General features: G+C 36.5%; 1 protein-coding gene across 2 annotated transcripts in view; it reads right to left on the bottom strand.

Moving 5' to 3' along the window:
- Positions 1–21,846, bottom strand: part of MTREX (Mtr4 exosome RNA helicase) — a 47,502-nt gene extending 25,656 nt beyond the window's left edge. Inside the window, exons 1-15 of one of the 2 annotated variants that reach the window (XM_065045222.1) lie at positions 21,706–21,846; positions 20,940–21,071; positions 19,645–19,711; positions 17,223–17,285; positions 16,553–16,665; positions 15,599–15,773; positions 14,502–14,592; positions 14,015–14,139; positions 12,757–12,855; positions 11,872–11,974; positions 11,602–11,733; positions 10,368–10,447; positions 8,521–8,631; positions 7,350–7,451; positions 5,760–5,885 (exon numbers count right to left, since the gene is read on the bottom strand). In XM_065045222.1, the coding sequence (XP_064901294.1) occupies positions 5,760–5,885; positions 7,350–7,451; positions 8,521–8,631; positions 10,368–10,447; positions 11,602–11,733; positions 11,872–11,974; positions 12,757–12,855; positions 14,015–14,139; positions 14,502–14,592; positions 15,599–15,773; positions 16,553–16,665; positions 17,223–17,285; positions 19,645–19,698 (1,374 nt within the window). In that variant the 5' untranslated portion in view covers positions 19,699–19,711; positions 20,940–21,071; positions 21,706–21,846. Of the gene's footprint in view, positions 1–5,759; positions 5,886–7,349; positions 7,452–8,520; positions 8,632–10,367; positions 10,448–11,601; positions 11,734–11,871; positions 11,975–12,756; positions 12,856–14,014; positions 14,140–14,501; positions 14,593–15,598; positions 15,774–16,552; positions 16,666–17,222; positions 17,286–19,644; positions 19,712–20,939; positions 21,072–21,468 lie in introns of both variants that reach the window. The other variant, XM_065045221.1, reaches the window with a different exon arrangement.
- Between the last annotated feature and the right edge of the window lie 22 nt (positions 21,847–21,868).

Here is a 21,868-nt window from a genome sequence, read left to right as displayed (position 1 = left end):
CTCTTCATCTAACACCTTTTTTTTTTTTTAAAGAATAATAAGGCAAAGAAAAAAAAAATCTAGCTTAATCAGTCAAAACACATTTACATTTGTAGTGATGAGTTTACCAAAGTAAAAGAAAATTTCCCCAAAATCTGTCAGTTGGGCAGGAAACTGCTTTCCACAGACTGACACAGTAAAACTGCAAGTAAATTGTGCTATTAACAAGCAGCAACCACAATTAATAAATAATACCAGTTGGCTTGGTCCTACTGGTTCTGGAAAAGATTGAGGTGAAGTTCAAGAGTGACTAACCATTTTATATGCCATCTGATAAGCCTCATACTCCCATATTTTGGTTGTAAATGTTCAGGAAGAGGAACTATTTTCTGTTCTCTTTTACCTGCTGGCTTGCACAATTACCTACAAAACTGCGACACTGTTCATTTAATTATCTGTTTCCCTCAAAACTGCAGAATTCTCTCCATGATTTCATGCTAAAATCTTGTTGACTTTAAGCAGATTTTAAATGAAGGTTAGAAGTTCAGTGCCTTTGAATTGAAGCCTGGAAAATCTCTGCAGTGCAAGCTTCACAAGAACAAGAAAACTTTGGCAGTTTACCATAAAAATAAACAATTCACATTAAAATTATCTAAATTTTGATAAAGTATCCAGAACATATGTTTCATTGAGATTCTCCTCTATGTCACAACTTTAGATTAGAAAGGACATTATACTGTCCTCAAAACGACTAGTGGTTTGAGTAAGCTTTGAGTAAAACAAAAGCACAATAGTATAATTAAGCTAGCATGTTAAGATGGTGTTTGTAGAGAGACTGAATTCTGGTGAAGACAGTCTCACCAGAAGACTTCACCAGCTGTTTTGTGCACAGTCCCAAACAGGAAGATTAAATGGAAAGCTGTTACTACTCACTGAATGAACTGAAATACCCGTTTGCTTCTCTAGAAACATATTTAAAGCATTTGGGGACAAGTAAATGGAAAATCTGCACACAGTACAGTTTTAAAAGGAGTAGACAACCAGCAGTACTAAAGATGATGGAGAATCCTTTTCGTCAGAATGAAGTATTAAGTTGTATTTATTCCATACCTGTTTCAATACAGGCCACCACATTTTGCACAAGAAAACATCATTCATAGACACTCTATGAGGATATCCTCTTGCCAAAGAAGTTTGTGCTGCAGCTTTGCCAACTGACGCACTGAACAACTGCTTCGCTCCAGCCTGCATCTTATGGTACCTTGAGACCATCAGCAGCTCCCTGTCCTTGCCTTCTGCGCCAGCCATGCACAGATAACAACACCCACTTCTTTACCAGACAGTGCTAAGTGTTTCATGTGCAAAAAAGGACCTCTGTTGGTGCTCTACTCCTCTGCTTCTTGCCTGATCATACAGTAAAAATTCAGTACAGTTTCAAAAGCAAAATGAGAACTCAGTGTAACAATAAATCTTATCACATGAAAAAAAAAATTCCCTTCACTGGAAGGGTTTTCTGTGTATTAGTCAAAGGAAATAATCTGTACAATACACACTAATAATTTCAAGAGTGTTGTTAATGTATATGCATATTTTAAAGAGTAACATAGATCTAAGAACAGTTTTTGACTGTCCTAAATTCACCTAACAACAACAAAAAAGAGCCCCCAAACACCCAACCAATCAAAAAAATCCATACTTTTACCTTAGGTAATATTTTAAGTTTTACTATTTTTAAACCCACTTCAAGTGCACACACAGCCATATTTATTTTAAAACACAGAAAGACCAATAGAGAGGCAGAATCATCGCCTATCAGTCAATACCAGACAAGTCGCAAGAAGGAATCTCACAGGAAGTGAACTTTTTCTGCATAAAAAGCTATTTAATTCCTACATGCTAACTGATTTTTTTTTCCCAAATTCTGATTTATGCCAGTTTTTTTATATTATTACGTAACTATGGCATTTCTCATGACCTGGGCAAGACTCTTAGTTACTTGTTACACTTTCTGTGTTACAAATCCACACAAAATTACACTGGTGCCCAAGGCTTATTAACTCCTTGTGCACACAGGTACTAACTTGCAGGAGTTTTATCAGACAGCTCCTGTTCCAGAAACTTCCTCTTCTAGCAACTGAAGCTTCTCATCACCTCCTAACCATTTCCAATCTTACATTTATTCCTGTTCAGTATAAATTATTCATTTTTATGTAAATATTGCTTTTCATCCTAAATACAATTTTCTTTGTACTTGGGAGTCTGAAAGGAAGAGCTATATGTGATCCTTAACAGATGATTAAAACAAATTATCTAACGATGCTGCTTCAATTACAAGGGAACGATGATGTGCTCTTTCAAAATTAAGAAACTTTCCAACAACTACATGGTGGTCATAAATGAGAACTGTCCGAACAGGCAAGAAGCTAAAGAGAAAAGTATTATGAACTGCCTAAATTGCTATCCTGTTCATTTGCCTGGTACGTAACAATAAAACAACCTAAGAGTCAAAATAAAATACAAAAAGACCAGATGGATTTCTAACAGCAGCATAGAAGCCAAATGAGCACAGTACTTCCAACTCTATAAACGAAGGTCCTACCAAGGAGCCAGATGTAACTAGTGGAATATCTCCTACAGCTTGGCACTGGGACACTTCAAGTTCCATACGCAAATGACAAGGAAAACATAATACTGTGTATTTTATCTGGCTAGCTGAGTGTTTTCTTTCAATTTTTCAGTCCATCTAACTTCTCTTGTGAAAGAATAAGCAGATGCAAAGAACTGATACACTCAAATTCAAGGCTCAAAAACCTTCTTACATTAGCACACTTTCTTTCATTATATAATCATACATTTACATAACACAATTAGCTTTTTTGTCTTTTAGAGACGCAACAGATTACCACTCTTCAGTAACTCAATTGTCTCTGTAGGAATGCATGCTTATAACATGGCCAAATTCCAACTAGAGAGATGCTGCTCTGGTTTCAAAGGCCATCTAGCATCAAGGGGAAGCTTTCCACTTCCTACCTAAACTAACACAATGCAGGGAAAGATTTTAATTAAGGAATCAAAAAATATTTCCCATCAGATATTTCTTAGTATTATGCAAACATAAAACTATAAGGTACTGTCTTCAGAAAGCTATCCAACAGTATTGTAAGCATTTAGTTTTTATATATTTATTTGTGTAAGTCACCAGTTTACTAAATATTCAGTGGTCAAATAAATGCTGAGGATAAACGAAAAAACCTAGTTACACTGCAGAAGACAAATTTAAGTTACCAAGTTGATGAAATATTTACAAATATCCTTGTTAAGATCATCATCTAAGATTTGAACTTAGCATTCATGTTTGCAGTACAGTACACAATGTCGCAATGAACAGCGCCACAGCCAACCAACACAGCTGCAGCAAGACTGTGGTACCGAAACATACTCAAAGCTCTCTTACTACAGACAAACACTGTCAGTCAGTAAGTGAAACCTAATTCAGAAACACTTAATGAAGAATACAAAATGTGAATACTTAAGAAATGTTAGTTTGCACACATTCTTGGCCTGTTTCGATGTGGAATTTCCTCTAAGTGTTTTGTATTTAAAAAGGAAAATAAGTGTGCTTTATGTTGTACTGCTCGACACACAGAAGATTACTTCTATTGCCTTTTCAGCAATTGGGTGAAGAGTTACAGAAATTACAGAAGCATCAATACCTTTGTTATAGCCCCTTATGATCTTTTTGAAAAAAATCTTAAAGTCAATCCTTCCTCACAAGTGAAGGAGTGTGAAAAATTAATAAAATACATGGATTTATTTAGATCAGTGGAGAATAACCAAGAGACATAGAAAGCAAAAAAAGTTGTCATTATTTTTCCCTTTTCGTTCCTTATAACTCAAAAGGAAAAAAAAAATCAAAGGGCTTCTAATTTCAATAAAGGAAATATTCCTTACTATTGCCATAAAATCTAGAAAAAAAGAGAGATAGTGGCAAAAAAATTTAAGCGATCTACTATTTTTTCATCTTAATCCATGCAGACTGCATTCTGTAGTTCTCAAACTACTGAACTTACAAACTCAAAAAAAACCAGCTTTGGAATGGTTTGGTTTATAGCATAATCTCATAAAGTCTGAAGATAAATAATTGAAACACCAGTTTTTCTTAAGCTACAATTATTTCAAATAAATTAACTTTGGAGGTTATTCTACAGATTACAAGTATACAAAATTAATGCTATTTATAATTAGCGATTTTTCTTCTCTCTTTTTGTATCTCCTGCTGTTTAGTTTTTCAGCTACTGAAGAATAAAGGTATAAAGCCTTTATAATTAAGTATGACACAAAAGTACATTTTAATGTAGTCTTAAAAATTCACAAAAATCCAGTTAAAACACTCAAGTCTTCAAGCATCTCAGAGATGTACACATGCATTAACTGTGCATGTAAACAAATAAACAGATGTCCAACCCACTGAGAAAACACAAATCCAATCAAAATAAATTCAAAACCTACTGCTACCTTACATGAAAGAGTTCCAATATTTTTGAAATTCCTTATTTTCCTATTTTTGGGTTAGTTAGCCAAAATGTAACATTCAATTAAGTTCTGACTTTAGGAAGGTAAACACTACCTGTGTTTAATGGTAATCTAATGTAAATATTTATCACGAATTAACAGGTAGCACTGACAGAACAAATACACAACAAAGAATCCACATCTGCATAAGCTAACAGGAGCCATGTACATATAGTTATCCTTGTTTTCATTTCTCTGAACAAAACCAAGAAATATTTGCATCTGTTTTTTTTGGCAACAAATAAATTATTTTTATTGATATACCCTGATGCTGACTTAGGATGATTCCCACAATTTATACAAACTCTAATAATACAGTAAATGCTCTTTCATTAACAACACAAATGACCTGCTATTTGTAACAAGGCTACAAGCTCCTGCATAGCATGCAGAGGAACTCCCTAAGATTTCAAATTTTAATATACGTGCACAATTAACATAAGCAACCTAAGACAGGCAAAAAGCACAACTGAATATTATGCTTTATTATGGCAATTTTTGCAACAGAATTTACATAGAAGTCTAATGAGTGCAATGTTTCACACTCAAATTACTGAGCAAAAGGTATTCTTATAATAATCTGCAACAACTTTCATTGCAGTTTGGGGAGGCCCTATAATCTAATGCCCCTCTCAACCACAGAAGTGTGGGTTTTTTTCAGCCTCTCAATTTGCAAATCTCAACGTTTCCTACAAGCACTATCAATTTTTCTAGAATTAATTTTAGCTCACTGACAGTCATCTCACTCTTATTTAACATATGTACCTAGTCCTTTAGGAGTACTTTGTCCAGTTTGTTACACTGAAAAGCTCATTAGTAAAGTTTTATTTCACCACAGAATCAAACCTTTAATAATTCTTGTGAAAGTTCAGCAATATCCTTGAACTGACACTGGTCAGCAAGGAACAAACAGAATACTGCAGTACAAGTGACATCACTAGAAAATAGGATATAATTCTACTACCTCTGCTGCCTGAGATCCCTTTTATACAGAGAAGGATGATACCAGGTTTCCAATTTTTTTTCACAGTAGAAACTCCTGCTTTAATGAAAATGCAACAAAAGCCCATCCTCCTTTTAGGAGTTATCTCCTGCCTACATGATCTACATATTTTCTGTTCTCGGTGTTTAATTTTACATGTTACATTATTCAAATGAGAAAACCATAGTTGAGCGAATTAGAAAAAAAAAGTTAACCTCTGTCCTACCTTCAAAAGCTGCTTGCCAATTGTTGGACTCATCTTTTCATCCACCATAAGAATTACTATTCCTCTGTCATCCATACCTCGGCGGCCTGCACGACCTGACATTTGAATGTATTCACCTGAGGATATCTAGGATAAAACAAGAAAAAGAAAAAAAATTATCAAACATTAGAAAAATAGAAAAACATATGAAGTGATGTTTACAATTATACAGTAGATGACCACAATATATAAAAATTAGCAAAAGAGTTATCCAAGATGTGAACTTTTCATAGCTTGAATTAATTACCCATAAATGATCACTAAGCTAATAAAATATAATTTCATGACTATGAATAATGTATATCAGCAGCATAAGTAATGGTGCATCATTTTAATAAGCACAAAAAAACATTTTTCTAACATCTTATGTGATGGAAGGTCACTGGGCATGCTAGAGATTATTAAAATATAACACAGTTTCAACATACAATAATGCATCTTCACCATCCTTCAAATAATGTATCATTCCATCCAAATTATTCAAATTTAATACTGAAATACTGACATACCAAGCAAGAACAGCATTTCTATGCCTACCAGCTGAAACTGAAGACATTATAAGGAACTGAGACATGGACAAAAGCCACCTATAAGTGGTTCCATATGAGACAGTGAGTTAAAAACAGGAGGTTTTGTCATTTGTGGAACGTGCATTTCTAACAACTTCCTGAGTTTCACTCTAAGTCAGACCTCAAAAACTACTCAAGGAAACTGTGCTGAACCGTTTTAAGAACAAGAGTTCCACATATATGATAGCTCAAAGGTAGCTAATTCTCACACGTATCATAAGGACATGCAATCAGACTGAATTAATTATGAAACTGAACAGCCCAAACTAAGACTGAAGAGATGTTTACTTCATAATGCACATGGTAAGTCAATTCTCCTGTTTACTACAATTTTCACAACTCTGAAAGATGAGCAATAACACTAATTTACAGTTTCCCTGTAATGACTTGTACACCTTTATTATTATTATTTACACATGAATCACATACCTGGCTTTAACATCTAAAACTTTCAAATATTTAAAACTTTCAAATATTTGTTTTACAGCTGTTTATGAAACCATCTTTCCCTCTGCACATCTCAGTCTTTCTGTGGGCTACCCAAAACACTCTGCTATAATAGATCAATACTCTCCTGAGGTAAATTATCTCTGTCAAAACCTAAGTTTACTGCTCGTTATGATATGGTACTGAGCCCACTTGTTCTCCACATCCCTCTGAGACAAAAGAAAATAGTTGAGTCTCACAGTTTTGGACAAGTTCTGCAGAAGTCTTAGCCTAATCCAATGTCCACTGCCAACAAACCTGTGTTTGATGCCGTTCTGCTGTATCCATTAAAATAATTAATTTCATGCATAATCTGAGGAATCTTGTCTTCAGGAATCCGTACACTGATTATAAACGGATCAGTGAACAAGGAAACATTCTTGAAAGAAAAAATATTTTCTACTACATTGAAGTTTATACATCAAGAGAATATTTAATCCTAATAAGATTTAAATAATGCAATTAAGTTACTCTACAGAACTTGTTTTTCACTTACCCATCGGAAATCTTTTCCATCAAATTTACTGGCACTTGTAAATAGCACAGTCCTGGCTGGCATATTAATTCCCATAGCAAAAGTCTCTGTTGCAAATAAGGCCTAAATAAACAGACCGAAGTTTAGCAAGCTAAAACAAAGGCTCTTAAGCAACTGTGCAAATAGTCAGATATTGCTACACAAAACTTCTTCAGATTTTCCTACTTATGTACAGTCAGCATAGGAATATATGTGCATTCAGTATTTGAAAACTGGACAAAACCTATTCTTTCCCCCTTCCCTTATTTCCCTGGGAAAAGATGAAAACTAGTTAGATGGGACCATGTGAAAGATCCTAAAATAAAACACAAGGGAGTGCAAATTATATTCATGAAAAATAATAGTTAATTTCCACATTTGAAGTTTGCAAGAACAAAATAGTAGTTAGCTACCCAAAAAAACACATATCTTACATTTAAGGTTAGATTTTTCTGAATGTACATCCCTTAGAGCAATCAACAAACAGCTTGGTAAACGTTTACTGTCATTTATAGGAGCAAAATGTATCATAATGCAGTCGAAGAAAATTATAAAATTAGACAACTAAGTTTAAATGTTTTAGAATAATATGTAGTATACTTAAAAGTAGAGCTGCAATTGTGCACTAAGACAGCTAAGGCAAAGTATTAAAGATTACAAACATTTCCTTAAAGACAGGAAAATAAAAAACAGCTTCAATAATTGCTTTTTTTTCAGATAAAGATGGAGGCATTTATGCAAATATTTATATTTCTCGAGAAAAGGGACTTGCAGCCAATTACACCAATTAGCCTGTGCCACTGGAACAGCTACCAGCTTCCAGAGCTGCTGTGTGCGTTTGTAGAACCCCATACAAATACCCACAGAATGGGGTACCTCTTTTTAAAATTGCCTATTTACTGGTCCATACAAAAATTTTTTTGAACACTGTAAGTACTAATACTCAGGTTTCCTGCATAGAGTTACACTCAAAACACAAAGCAATTTTTAGTTTGGGATGTGCTATGAATCTTCCACCTTTTTCAGTCAAGAAGCAGATCTCTACTATAACACTAGCATACGTTCTGAGCTAAGACATACTTCTCAGTTCTCAGGGTTACTGGCTCTGTATTCACAATAGAGAAAAATGTAAATATGGACATGAAATATATACCTTTATTAGGCCCTCAGAGAAAAGAATTTCTATGGTCTCTTTTAAGATAGGAAGCAGACCGCCATGATGGATACCAATTCCTCGCTTCAGAAGAGGAAGTACATGCTCAACCTGGGAAGAAACATATAAAGACCAGTAAACAAATTTTAATATTTGTTACTAAAAAACAAGACCTGTGGGAAACTGCAGCGGGTCTGTGGAATCCTTGACAGAAAATATGAGAGTAGAGATCAGCCTTGAGATATTAAGATTTACCCTTGAGAAGGATGGGAGTAAAGGAGTATCCGGAGAGAGGAGAGATGTACCCGTGAGAGAGAAGGGGATAGAAGAATAACATGGATGATAGAAAAATTAACCAATGAGATGTTAGTGCTGTAACTTGTAACCAATAGTGAAAAGACACATGAACTGGTAGAATTGTATAAAAATGCACTTGTAGCAATAAATGGCATCCATTACTTTCATCTTGAAAGAACTTGGTCCATGTCGCTTGTCCGTCTCAACCGCGACAAAGACCTGTATGGAAAACCTCAACACTGCCCCTAATGTTAACATAATTCACTATTTTTTTTATTTTAAATACAACAAATAGCCCTTAAATATTATCTTCGGGTTAGAACTAGGAATAATATGAGGGGTAAAGCCACAGGCCAATCTTTTCAGCAGATTAGTCTTAAATTGGGTTAGGCCAACTGCAAAGCAATGCCCTAATCTGCACATGCAGTTAGTATTTAAATTGCCTCTATTGAAAAAAAATGACTCATTTAAGATCATTTTTAGGAAAAGTGATCCTAGTATGCATACGATGTTTTGTTTCAGTTTTAGTTGCAGTCATTTAACTTATTGATACATGTTGTAAAACAGTGACAAAGCACCTATGAGAGCCATACAAAGAAATTCAGGCTGTAAATGACTGAATTCACCTCTTAAATTCTAAAAGCATTATGCTTCAAACAAACACCTCGATAAATTTAGCTTTGTCTCTGCTTTTTCTTTGAAAACAAAGATTCTCATTAACAATCTATTAACACTTAGTTACTACCTCAGAACTTATTCTGATACTATGCTTTTGAGATACCACTGTACACAGAGGCCATAATGGATATAATGCCACTGTTACAAGCTTACAAAAAAACCCCAGCACATAAGACCTTACATATTGTATTCCTATTTTCCATTCTTCTCAAGTTCACAAAAAAAAGGTATGTGGAATCCAAAGCAAGCATGCATGAGTAAAAATTAAATGGCTGTTTTTCTCAAGAAGAAACTGCCATAGTTACAAGATCACTACATTAAGAACTGATCGGCACAAATAAATAAAGGAAGGAGGGGGGTAGAAAGAAATTAGTTTTAGTGTTTGTTACCAAAGTACTGAATCCTATAATATTCTGTCCATTTAGGAGCTTGTATTTTCCCCATAGTAAACATGGTAACTATGCTCAGTCATTATACAATAAACTAGAATACTGATACATCAGTGCAACTTTTTGAAAGGCTCAGCAGTTAATACCTGATAAAGTGCATACTGCACTCTCATCTGAACTACTTCCAGACAGTTTTAACCCAGATAGATCTCCCTATAAGCCCTTATGTTTGTTTACTTAAAAACATAATCAAAGTCATGGTTATTTTTGGCGTATGTCATTTGCTGGAATCACAAAGGGAAGGAATCCTAATCATTCAGCCATATTTCACAACGGCAAGAAGCAATGTGAGAGATATTAAAACTCAGAAAGATGAATGAGAATATACAGTTTATGATTTGTGTACCCACTACTAAGACCCACAGCCTCAAAAGCTGCACGAAACAGAAGAGCAGCAGCTACCCCTATTCAATCTCCACTCACCTGAGGAAGCTTTTTGTCTTCATCTGACAGACAGTCAATTGCATTATTGAACACTTCTTCAACCATCTTTTTTTCTTCATCTAAGAAGGCAATTTTTAAGTTATTACAAAATCTAGGAGGATAATACCATATGTAAATAAAGTGTTACCACATTCTAATATTTACAAAAGTTTACAATAAAAATAGCGTGGAAGACTGTAAAGTCTATACAAAAACACCCACATGGGGTCAGACAACCGAGACTTGAATTACAAGCCTGAAGAAGCCAAGAGTAATCAGAAGATGTCAGGGAAAAGGAAAACAGAAAAAAACTGGCAGAGTAATCCAAACTTCAGCTATTTCTAATCTTGTGATTTCTCAGTTTTTTGTACTTTCTGTCTATTTTAATAAACCTCTCCCTCTTTCTCCTCTACCTACTAATCCCTGTCAGCATGGACAGAGAGGCTCTTCCTGTTCTCCATTTCTCAAAATCCTCAAAGTTTACACCCTTTGTACTAGAGTAGTACAAATATCAATAATATCTATTCAAAAGTATAACAGAAATAACTAAAAATGCACCTCTGCACTTGTGCATATACTTACATTATCTGACAGAAATTATTGCATTGTTTTGCAACACTGAACCAGAATGCACAAAGATTGAAGAAAGTAAGCAAGCAAAAACCCCGAACAGTTCACAGACATGAAATTATACACTGATTTACAACAAATTCCTGATTTTTGTTACCATCCCGAGAAGCTATGAACTTACTTTCCAAACTTCATCTTAAGATAAAATTTAAAAAATCTTCTTTACCTTTTGGGTTTTAATCTGAGAAGAAAAGGGAGGAAACAAAGAAAGAAAACTGGACAGACTACTTGAGAAAGAACAGTCTAGTGGCTTGTCATACAGTTTTTTTTGACTTTGAGAGAATAGCAATTTTTCTAATGGACGAAATGTGAAAATTTTGGAAGAAGTATTTGTTTTGATCAGTCTTCTCCCATTATAGATATTCTTGTGCTGTTATTACAGTGATCAGGATTTTGGAGAAAAAGAAAGCTAAAAATACATCAACAATTCAACATTGTGATGCGCAAGTACTCTTTGTGCACCTATAGTTTCCTACTGAAAATAGCCTGATCTACTGGCACAGTAAAAAGTAATACATGTTTTTCATTTCCTTTTACATCTAACCAGAGTGACTTTTCACATCAAACTACAATTGTGAAAAAAATATGTTTAATTTATCTGTACCTGTATTGAAATCCAACTTTGTCATCTGAAGTGCATAGGCTTCACAGTCTTTCTTACTGAAGCTGAAAATAATCACAGGTTGGAAATTCCTTTCCATGATCATCTTCACAATCTTAAAAACATTTGATGGACCTGCAAAAATATTATGTTCTTTTAAATGTAATTTTAGGGGAAAAAAAAGTATCTTAGGGAATAACTGAGACACAAACACAACTTGCATACAATTTTGCTGTATTACACAAATTACCTTAGAATAGGATTCAAACTCACCTTTCGTTCCTCCTTTCCTGCCTTTCTGATCCCCTTTTGCCAAGTCGCCTGCATCTCTAAGCACTTGCATTGCTGTATTAAAATTATCTTCTCTGAAATCTCCCTAGACACAAACCAAAACATTTGTAAGCTATTACTACTTAAACATACAACTTAAAAAACACTATTGCTTTGCATAGCCAGTACCATTACCCCATATTTACAGGCAGAAGGAAAAAAACTATGCATAAGCTGGCAAGTGAGTTTACTAGGTCAGTAGCACAGCTCAGAATTACATTGGTCTCTCTGAAGTTATTGCTCATTGTTCTATTCACCAGACCACAAAAGACTTGTCTAATGACACAATACCATACCTGACTTTAAGAAATGTCTACATGAAACTACACTGCCCAATGAAGACGTAGCTTCAAGTGCAGTACAACTGTTAACGGCATTGGCTACTGCTGTGCAAGCCAACGATGAATTTTAAACAAGTCATTACTTCAAAATCACCTCAAGACATAAGGCTATTTTGCCCGCTCAACCAAAGTAAAATTTAAACGTCACCACACTTTCTTTTGAGTGAGAAACAGTATGCGAAACATCATCTACTTTGCATATTTATAAAAAGCAGCATGCCCTTTGGAAAAAAAAAAAGCAAGGATGAGGGAACTTAAGACATCCCAGCAAAGTATTACTCAGCTGACTACATAACTTATGATAACAAAACCAATCTCTTCTATAAGACTCTGAAAATCTATCACCAATTCAGAGATCACTGTTACCCATTGTACTTCATTTTAACACTAACATCCTTTGTATAGCAAATCCAAATTTTGCAAGAGATCAACCTCATGACTGATATGCAAGGAAAAAGATCTTTCAAATAAATGGAATACTGCTTACATTTTCATCAACAACTAGATGCAGTCCATCTCCTCCCGCTGGGAATATATAATGCTGCAGTGGTGTGGGTCGATAGTCAGTGTAAATCACATGGCAAGGCTATAAAGAAAGAACAGCATACACATAAACATTAAATGTTTCTAATTGCATTGTAAAAACATTTGCCTGAAGGAAAATCCAACATGTTACTATTAAAACACATCTTCCTAAAAGCCAGAAAGTATACAGAAACTAAGACAACAAATCTTATTTTCTGAATATGGATTTTGTACTGATGTTGTTTAAGAAAAATGGAAGTTTGCAAATCCTTTAGAGGAACACAAGTTGGCTACAAAAATTATTTCTCATGAACACAAGGACAACAGGTAATATTTCCTTCTGTATTACACAGACTCCAAATCTTAACACCTTTTAAAACCAAAGGAAAAAAATGTTAATTTATGTTTCATTAAAAAAATGCAGTGTTTCTTAACCCTCCCAAAAAATGTCCACAGTAAACTTTTAAAAACATTTATGGTTTTAATGCATGGCAAAAGCCTGGTAGAAAAAAAGATAAACACTTCCTTTACAACATTAAATATCAGATAAATCTGGTTTAAAAAAAACATCAGTGTCTACCATTATGCAAAATAAAGTCAAGGTTTTGTGCCAAGCTTAGATAGATATCTCTTATATCAAGCTCCCTTCATCACAAACAATGTAAGAATCAATTTCTGGGGTATTTTAAAAATCATACCAACCCCTTATGGATATTAAGTTCCCAATTCTAATTACCATAATATTTTCTGCAAAAGCACCTCTTAAAAAACAGAATAAAATAAACCCAATGGCTACGGGACAGGATAGATTTCTTGTATTCTTCTTTTCTCACTTTGTTTGTATATACATATAGTTATTTCTTACAGATTTGTGATTTACTTCTGATTGCTGCAGGGCCTTTTTTGCTTTTTCAAATAGATCCTCCAGTCTCCTGAAAACCATAGTATGCTCACCATGTTTCATAATTTAGAATATTTGTTAAAATCAAGCTACTGTCAAAGTAAGAGTGGAAAATAAACTTCAAAGAGACAGTTTTAATGTTGCTGTGCAAAAGCAACAGCCAGTATAGCTGCAAAAGCTAGGAGTACAACAAGAAAAGCCAGGAGTGATCTACACCATCATTTATAAGAAATACGGAGACACTCAGTTCGCATCAACCAGAGGCAGTATTATGCCACAAGACAACAAGGATGGAGGTATACCACATCACAAACATTACCTGTTTGTGAAGATGGCAGATCCATTCAGCAAACTGACGTGCATTTGGAATAGTTGCAGAAAGGAACACATAATGAACATTGTCAGGGAGCAAAATAATTGTTTCTTCCCAAACCACACCACGTTCTGAAAATGGAAAAAACAACATGAGAAATTCATGTGATTATAACCTGTTTTTCAGCTCTGAAGCCAAAGAACAGGAAGCTTAAAGACAGAATAAAACAAAAAACTAACAAATGCCTTCCCTCCGCAAATGGGGTGTATCAAACATACCAAAGCCCTCAAAGTGGCTTTTGCCTTGGCAAAGAAAATGCAGACAACACACAGTATCTTATATACATTCAGTAGAAAACAAATTCTGAATGATTTATACACAAATATGACTGATTTTAAGAGAGAGAATAAAGATTTAATTCTTTGAAAGACAATTTGTTTTTGGGAAAAGGAAAAAATATTTCTTGAAAATAAAAATTGTAGATACAGGATACCTGAATCTCTCATGTAGTGGATTTCATCAAAAATAACCCATGCAACTTCTCGCATAACCTCAGAACCTCTGTAGAGCATACTTCTCAAAATCTAGAAAAGGAAAAAAAAAAAGAGATCCATCACATGAAATAACAGTCACATATTACAGAGATATCAGTAAGAAAGTGCCAGAATCTTTGGTTCACATTTACATGGCAATATGAAATTTTATTTTGCACAAAATTTAAGAGTATTTAAAGATCAGCTGTGAGAAGACTTTACAAGTTGATTCCAATCTAACAAATCTCGTGATACAAGATGAACTGGCTTCCCTTCAAGAACACCAAAGGAACATGAAACAAAAAAACATTACTTTTCTCTCAGCTTCTGTGTGGCAGTATACTTGTAACAGGCCTACAGATCTACTTCTGCCAAGCCGCCTTCTTCCCTCATCCTAATAGATAACCTCTCCATAACAAAGAAGAAATCTTTGTCAGAAATCAAGCCATCCTGTCTCTCTCTACCACAACCTTTTCCTACTAGAGTTTTGTCCATAAGACTCTTAACTCCTTTAATGTATAAAGACAGAAAGAGGAAAATTCCAACTCATGGTTGGACAAATTTCTACAACTGAAATATGGCAAAACTGTACCAACAGTACTTTGTCACCAAAGGTGAAAATCTGTATGTTGCTGGACTACTAGCATCTAGCATGAACCATTCAACTACCACTCACAGATTTTCTTCTCCCTATTTTGTTCCCTAGAACTAAATACTGACCCTACACAATTCAGTAAGTCTAACTGATTTGCGGCATTTTACATCTACTCAAAGAGAACTCAATGTCTCAAGCACTCAGGAAATTAAGTTCTGCCTTTCTCCATGTGAGAATCAAAGCTCCTGCGTCACAGTCCAAAAGCATGAATTTACACAGATCTACTTAACTTTTTCAACAACCAAAAGTTAAAACGTTAAACAGAGATATACTGAACGTTAAAGTATTTTCTACCCTAATTGGGCTCATTGTGATAACTTTAATTTTTTAGTATCGGACCTGTTCATTCAAATAAAGGTACAAGAAAACACAAAGAGATCAAGAATTAACGTCTGATCTTACCTCAGTTGTCATTACCAGACAAGAAGCGGTAGGATTAATGGTGACATCCCCAGTCATCAAACCAACATCCTGAAATTCTTCATACATCTCACGGTACTTTTGATTACTCAAAGCTTTAATTGGACTTGTAAATATCACACGCTGCTTCTCCCTCAAAGCCAGGGCAATTGCATACCTGTATTAAAACATCATACATATAAAAGTTGTCACGTAGACACTGAGAGCATATTACTTTCCTCTAATCTTCTGCTTAAAAAAATAAAATAAAATATACAATTCAGAACACAAAGAGAATTATATGAAGTATTTAATATCTAGATTATTAAGCTCAGTGCAATCTTATCTACGTATGCCTCTTTGGAGAGCAACGAATCACTGACAAGAAGTTAACAGATTTTTTTTTCTAGTTTAGGTTAAAAATCCAGTTGTCAGCATCCCATGATAAACTTATTATTTGAACCCATGCTCTAATTTATCTACATGTACATCTCACTTCTCACCTCATGTCAGCAAAGCCATTCCACCATCAGATCAAACTCTGACAAAAAACATGCACTATCTTTTAAACACTTCTTGTCAAATAAACACGAAATTGCAAACTAAATCAAACCAGTGCTTCGGACAAAACAAACACAGAAGTAGCTCCTTATTAGTCATAGACAGGGTCTAGCAAACAAAGGGTTTTTTTTTCTAAACTCATGTAAATGCAGAAACTTTTCTTTTCTATACAAAACATCTCAAGAAAACCAGATTGTTTAAAAATAAAATGCACCCACTAAACAAGATTACAGAAGTAATTTTTATATTCAAGAGTAGTCAATTCAATTTTAACACTGATGATGGTCCAAAGTTTGAATCAAGAAACAGAGACACAACAGCTACAAATGGTTCAACAAAACAACACAACAAATACCACACCATTCCCTTATTAGAGCAGGTCAGAGAATAACTTACTCTGCACAAACTGTTTTACCAGCTGAGGTATGAGCTGACACTAAAACAGACTGGTTATTATCTACACAAAGAATAGCTTCTCTCTGAAATGCATCAAGAATAAATGGATATTCCTAAAAAAAAAAAAATAAAAAAATAAGTAATGTTTTTGCTTTCTCTTAACACAGATTGTTACTTACATGTAATTAATTTTGGGACTGATCTAGCATGCAAATTACAGGCAGAAGTGAAATCTTGTAGATATTTGTAACTTCAAACGATTTTAACCCCATATTTTGCAATTACTTTGTATTTAAAGATTTTTATCTAACATCATAACTAAGATCTTTGCTTATGTCTTCTTGTCATATCAAATTAAAAGCTTGCCTTGATGAACTAAATTTCCCCTTCCTAAATTAGGAAATTAGAGAAAACTACACCATACAGCTGAAGCCACCACCTGATGTTGTAGAATAGTATTGAAATCACAACAGGCTATTCACTCTATTCAACCACAGAATTTTGTTCTACCAAATTTAATTTACAGAAACACAATCTTACTTATGACTGGGTATCATTTCAAGATACTCTTTTCCAAGCCTTACTGACAAAATACATGATTCTTCCCTCTACCCTTGGCTACTGCCTGAAGCGTACACAAAAAGAAAAATAAATGCAATCTATCACATACTTTTGCAGCTTTTCCAGTTCTTGGCTTCAGACCCGTGAACTCTTCGTCTGCTGGAAGTGCAACCTATAAAATACAATTTAAATAAAAACAGTTGCAAAATTCTCTAGTGTCCATTTTGACATGGCAAGCTATGAAGACCTGGGGAGGAGACGTAAAGTGCATGAAAACTGATTTGAATTTCTAATTTCCTGTTTCTATGAGCTCATATCTCAAGGTTTCCTTACTTCTTCTCACAAGCTTTTCCCACCAATAACTCTATCCTCTTGCTCACAACAATACTCCTTCCCTCACTTCTCCAACACTTCCTACTGCCTTGTGAGAAATATTAATATTCCTGCCATGGAACATTAGTTCTTCAGGCCAAGACAGCCACGGTTTCTGGCCAATGGACATTAGAAGCAATCACTCAGTTCACATTGGTAACACTCTCTTTCCAAGAACAATGTATCTATATAGGCAAAGTTCTTGTTCCTAGCCAATATCTAGTATTCATCCATACTAAATATTCAAGCTCCCTCTATTTAAGCTCCCTCCAGTTACTAAGTGAATGGTAAACCCCATCTCAAAGTAACAAAGACTATATAGATTCATAGGCTTTAAAATCTGTATTGTCAACTGTATATACAGTTCATTACAAAGGTCTAATAATACAGGGTCCTTGAATGTGACCCTAAATCACCCGAGTTAGTTCTGGAAGACAGCACAGAAAAGGAGCACAAAACTATAAGGAAGTTAAAATGTATGTATTTAATTCTACAGAAACTCTTTGTGACAATTACCTTTGGATGAATGAATTTTTTTTTTTTCAAATTGCATTAATTCTTCTGATTTTTCATTTTTCAAATCGTATTTATGTCTATTAACATTATTTGAAAATGGGACAGTTTTCATTATTTCGCTTTTATATTAAAAAAAAATTTCTCTCTTTTTACCAAAATGTAATTTTCAACAGTAGGCAGTTTCACAAGGAAGCCTATCATTCTTGAACCAAAATAGCAAAATATTTCAATGTCATGCTGCACACTCAGATTGCACAATGAACACGCGTCTATTTTAACAACTAATAGGTTTTCCACCTCAACAACAGTACTCAGAATATGCTCAGTACCTTTTAAACACAGTACCTTTTAAACAACATTGAGTCTTACACAATCACTCATTTTATTGCAAGGATTGTTCCAACAGCTTCTGGTAAGATATCTTACTAATTTTCCAAGTGCATTCTGTGAATGCTCAATGCCAGGCACAGACCTCAAACCTCAAACAAGTCCATTCTATATTAAATACAACATAAAATAATGTATCTGCTGGATGTAGGAACGCTCTACAGAGGAACTGGATGGGCTGCACAGATAGGCCGAGGTCAGTTGTATGAGGTTCAACAAGGCCAAGTGCCGGGTCCTGCACTTGGGTCACAACAACCCCAGGCAGTGCTACAGGCTCGGGGAAGAGTGTCTGGAAAGCTGCCTGGCAGAGAGGGATCTGGGGGTGTTGATTGACAGTGGCTGAACATGAGCCAGCAGTGTGCCCAGATGGCCAAGAAGGCCAAGAGCATCCTGGCTTGTATGAGGAATAGTGTGGTCAACAGGACTACAAAAGTGATTATGCCACTGTACTCAGTGCTAGTGAGGCCACCTTGGGTGGTGGAGCACTGGAACACCTCCCCAGACAGGAAGTCATGGCCCCATACTTGACAATATTCAAGAAGCAACTGGACAATGCCTTCAGACACATGCTGTGAGTTTTGGGGGTTGTCTTATGCAGGGACAGGAGTTGGACTTGATTCTTGTGGGTCCCTTCCAACTCAGGACATTCTATGTATCTATGATATTGTGATCATTACAAGAAAGACATTGAGGTGCTGGAGAGAGTTCAGAGGTGGGCAGCGAGGCTAGTGGAGTGTCTGGAGCACAAGTGTGACGAGGAGCAGCTGAGGGAACTGGGGTTGTTTAGCCTGGAGAAAAGGAGGCTGAGGGGAGACCTTACCACTGTCTACAACTACCTGAAGGGAGGTTGTAGCACGGATGGTGTTGGTCTCTTATCCCAAGTAACAAGTGATAGAATGAGAGAAAATGGCCTCAAGTTGTGCCAGGGGAGGTTTACATCAGATACTAAGAAAAAATTCTTCACAGAAAGGGTTGTCAGGCATTGGAACAGGCTGCCAGGGAAGTGGTGGGGTCACCATCCCTGGAGGTGTTTAAAAAACATGTAGGTGTGGTGCATAGGGAAACGTTTTAGTGGTGGATTTGGCAGTGTTGAGTTTATGGTTGGACTCTGTGAGCTTACAGGTCTTTTTCCAACCTAAATGATTCTACGATATAATAAATACAAGCACTATAAACTATATTATTAAACTGGCAGTAATGCATGTAATTCTATTAAACAAGCCTATACTTGTCATATGCATTTTCACTGCACTCACCTCATGTGTACAACCTTCAACAGTTTCCACAGCTTGCACCTTTACTTGAGGCATCAGGTCTGTCAGACTGAAAACATGCAAGTTAGGATAGCCAGAAAGGTATTTTAAAATCCTGTTTTCTTTACAAATGCGGAAATGTTGAACTTCACCTCTACTTTTACTGCAGCACTAAAAAAAGGATGCACAAACTTGAAATGGACAGCTGGCAGAAACTACTATCAGGACTAAGAACATCTATGTTAAAAGTTTCCTACTGTACAAACCTATTTTAGCTACTGCTTTGTGATTTGTAAGACATTAAAAACTTGCATGACAAAACACTACCTAGATCACATTTGTTCACATTCAAGTATTCTAATTAAATAGGGACTTCTTTTCAAGACACAACGAAACAAAATTCAAGACTTGGATTCCTGTTACTAGTCATGACACTGAATAACAACAGAGTTTTCTACACCTATGAGGTATGCATCTGCTTTTAGCAGCTGTGGACTAATTTTTATTTCATGAACCCTCTTAATCATTTTCTGAACTAACATAAGCTTCTAAGTTCCCAAGAATCTCTTAAGATACAACAGGCAGACAAAGTGCCTGCACCGTCACTTCAATCTGTTTTCAAAACCCCTCATATCAGCTGTTATGAAGTTCTGGAAAGTAAAGGAGACACATGCAGATCCTAAAGCACAGAAATGGCATTCTGTGCTTGTTTCCCTTCAGCTGCCTTATCTCCCCAGCTGTCAACAATCCAAGTATAATCTCTTTTCCATATCAAATACCTGTAATTTGTGCTCAAATTTAAAAGCACATCTGTAATTAAGGTTCTGAATATTTGCTGCAGTTATAATTTTACATGCCTTAAGAACCTTGTTTCTGTCTCCTTGGTCAAATACTTATTCCTGTATTCCAAACCAATTATGTTCTTCAGTGGAGTGGTACACACAAAGCCTGTCTACTCCCATGTGCCCCACTGCTTACCTCTTGATGTGCCTGAAATCAACACAATGGCTTTGACCAAGAACCACTGATCCACACGCAACAACCACAAATACGTATTTCATACTGCAGTTGCCTATCTGCCCGCAATATTACCTCAAACATATCCAGTGCTCGTCACTGCTGAAGCTGTACTACCAGCACATCCTAATTTATACGGATAATGGAAAATCAAATTCATATGCAAATTAATCTTTATAGGGAAACACTGCAATGCTACTTACATTGACTATTCACAACTGGCATATAGGTAACTAGTATGTCTTGCTATGATTTCCCTACATAGTAAGCTGGGCACTTACTTAGCATCTTCTGATACAACGTCTTCCAATTTTGGCTTCTTTCCCAAAACGGCATCTTCAGCACTTTCGACTTCGGATTCCCTTTTGGTCTTTCCTGTCACAGCTACTGTAGGTTTTTCCTCTGATCGTTTTCTGTAACATAAATAGATAGTAAGTTTTAAGTTTGCTTCTTTTATCCACGTATTTTCAGAAAATAAATGAGGTGTCCTCCAGGCAGCAGTGACCACACTGCATTCAAGGCACAACCCAGGGAACTCCACCATGAAAACCGAGATGGGTTTCCAAACCACGTCCCGGGTGAGTCTGCCCCCATGCCCTGGCGCCCCCCAAGGACCCACTGCAACCAGGCTGGCTCCAGCTCCGGAGCCAGGGATCGCAGGAAAGCCCGTCCCTTCAGGTTGCACAGACACCCCGGTTCCGAGAAGGATCAGCAGCTCAGACAAGCCAGCAAGAGCTCGACCCCGCAACGCGGCCCAAGTCTCAGCCGCACAGCAGCCGCACAGCAGCCCCAGCCCCGCCGCGCCCTCACCCGGGTCTCCGGGCGCCCTCGGTGGCGGCCGCTTTACTCTTCTTGGCGCCGGAGGCGGCGGCGGCCGAGTCCTCCTCAAACACGCTGAACAGCTCGTCCCCGAACGCGTCCGCCATCTTGCTAGCCGGTCCCACAATGCCTCGCGCGGGACGGCCTCCCGCTCCCGCCCCCGCCCGGATCTTGTCTGCGCCAACCCCCGCGCTGCGCCCCGAGGGGAAGCAGAGCTCCCCGCCGCACCCGCGATCCAGACACACGGCCCGACCCCGCCCGCCGGCACCGGGGCACCCTCAGCCTCCCCGGCAGCGCAACGGCCCGCAGGCCAGTCCTTCCCACAGCTCCCTGCGGCCGGCGCTGCCCCTTGCCCCGGACGATGCCGCTCCCTCAGGCGCTGGCCAATGGG

Source organism: Columba livia, chromosome Z (genome assembly GCF_036013475.1).
Source record: "Columba livia isolate bColLiv1 breed racing homer chromosome Z, bColLiv1.pat.W.v2, whole genome shotgun sequence".
In the NCBI taxonomy this organism is placed as follows: Eukaryota; Metazoa; Chordata; class Aves; order Columbiformes; family Columbidae; genus Columba; species Columba livia.
Note: the sequence above shows the minus strand (reverse complement) of the source record. Positions and strands in the feature narration are given on the sequence as shown.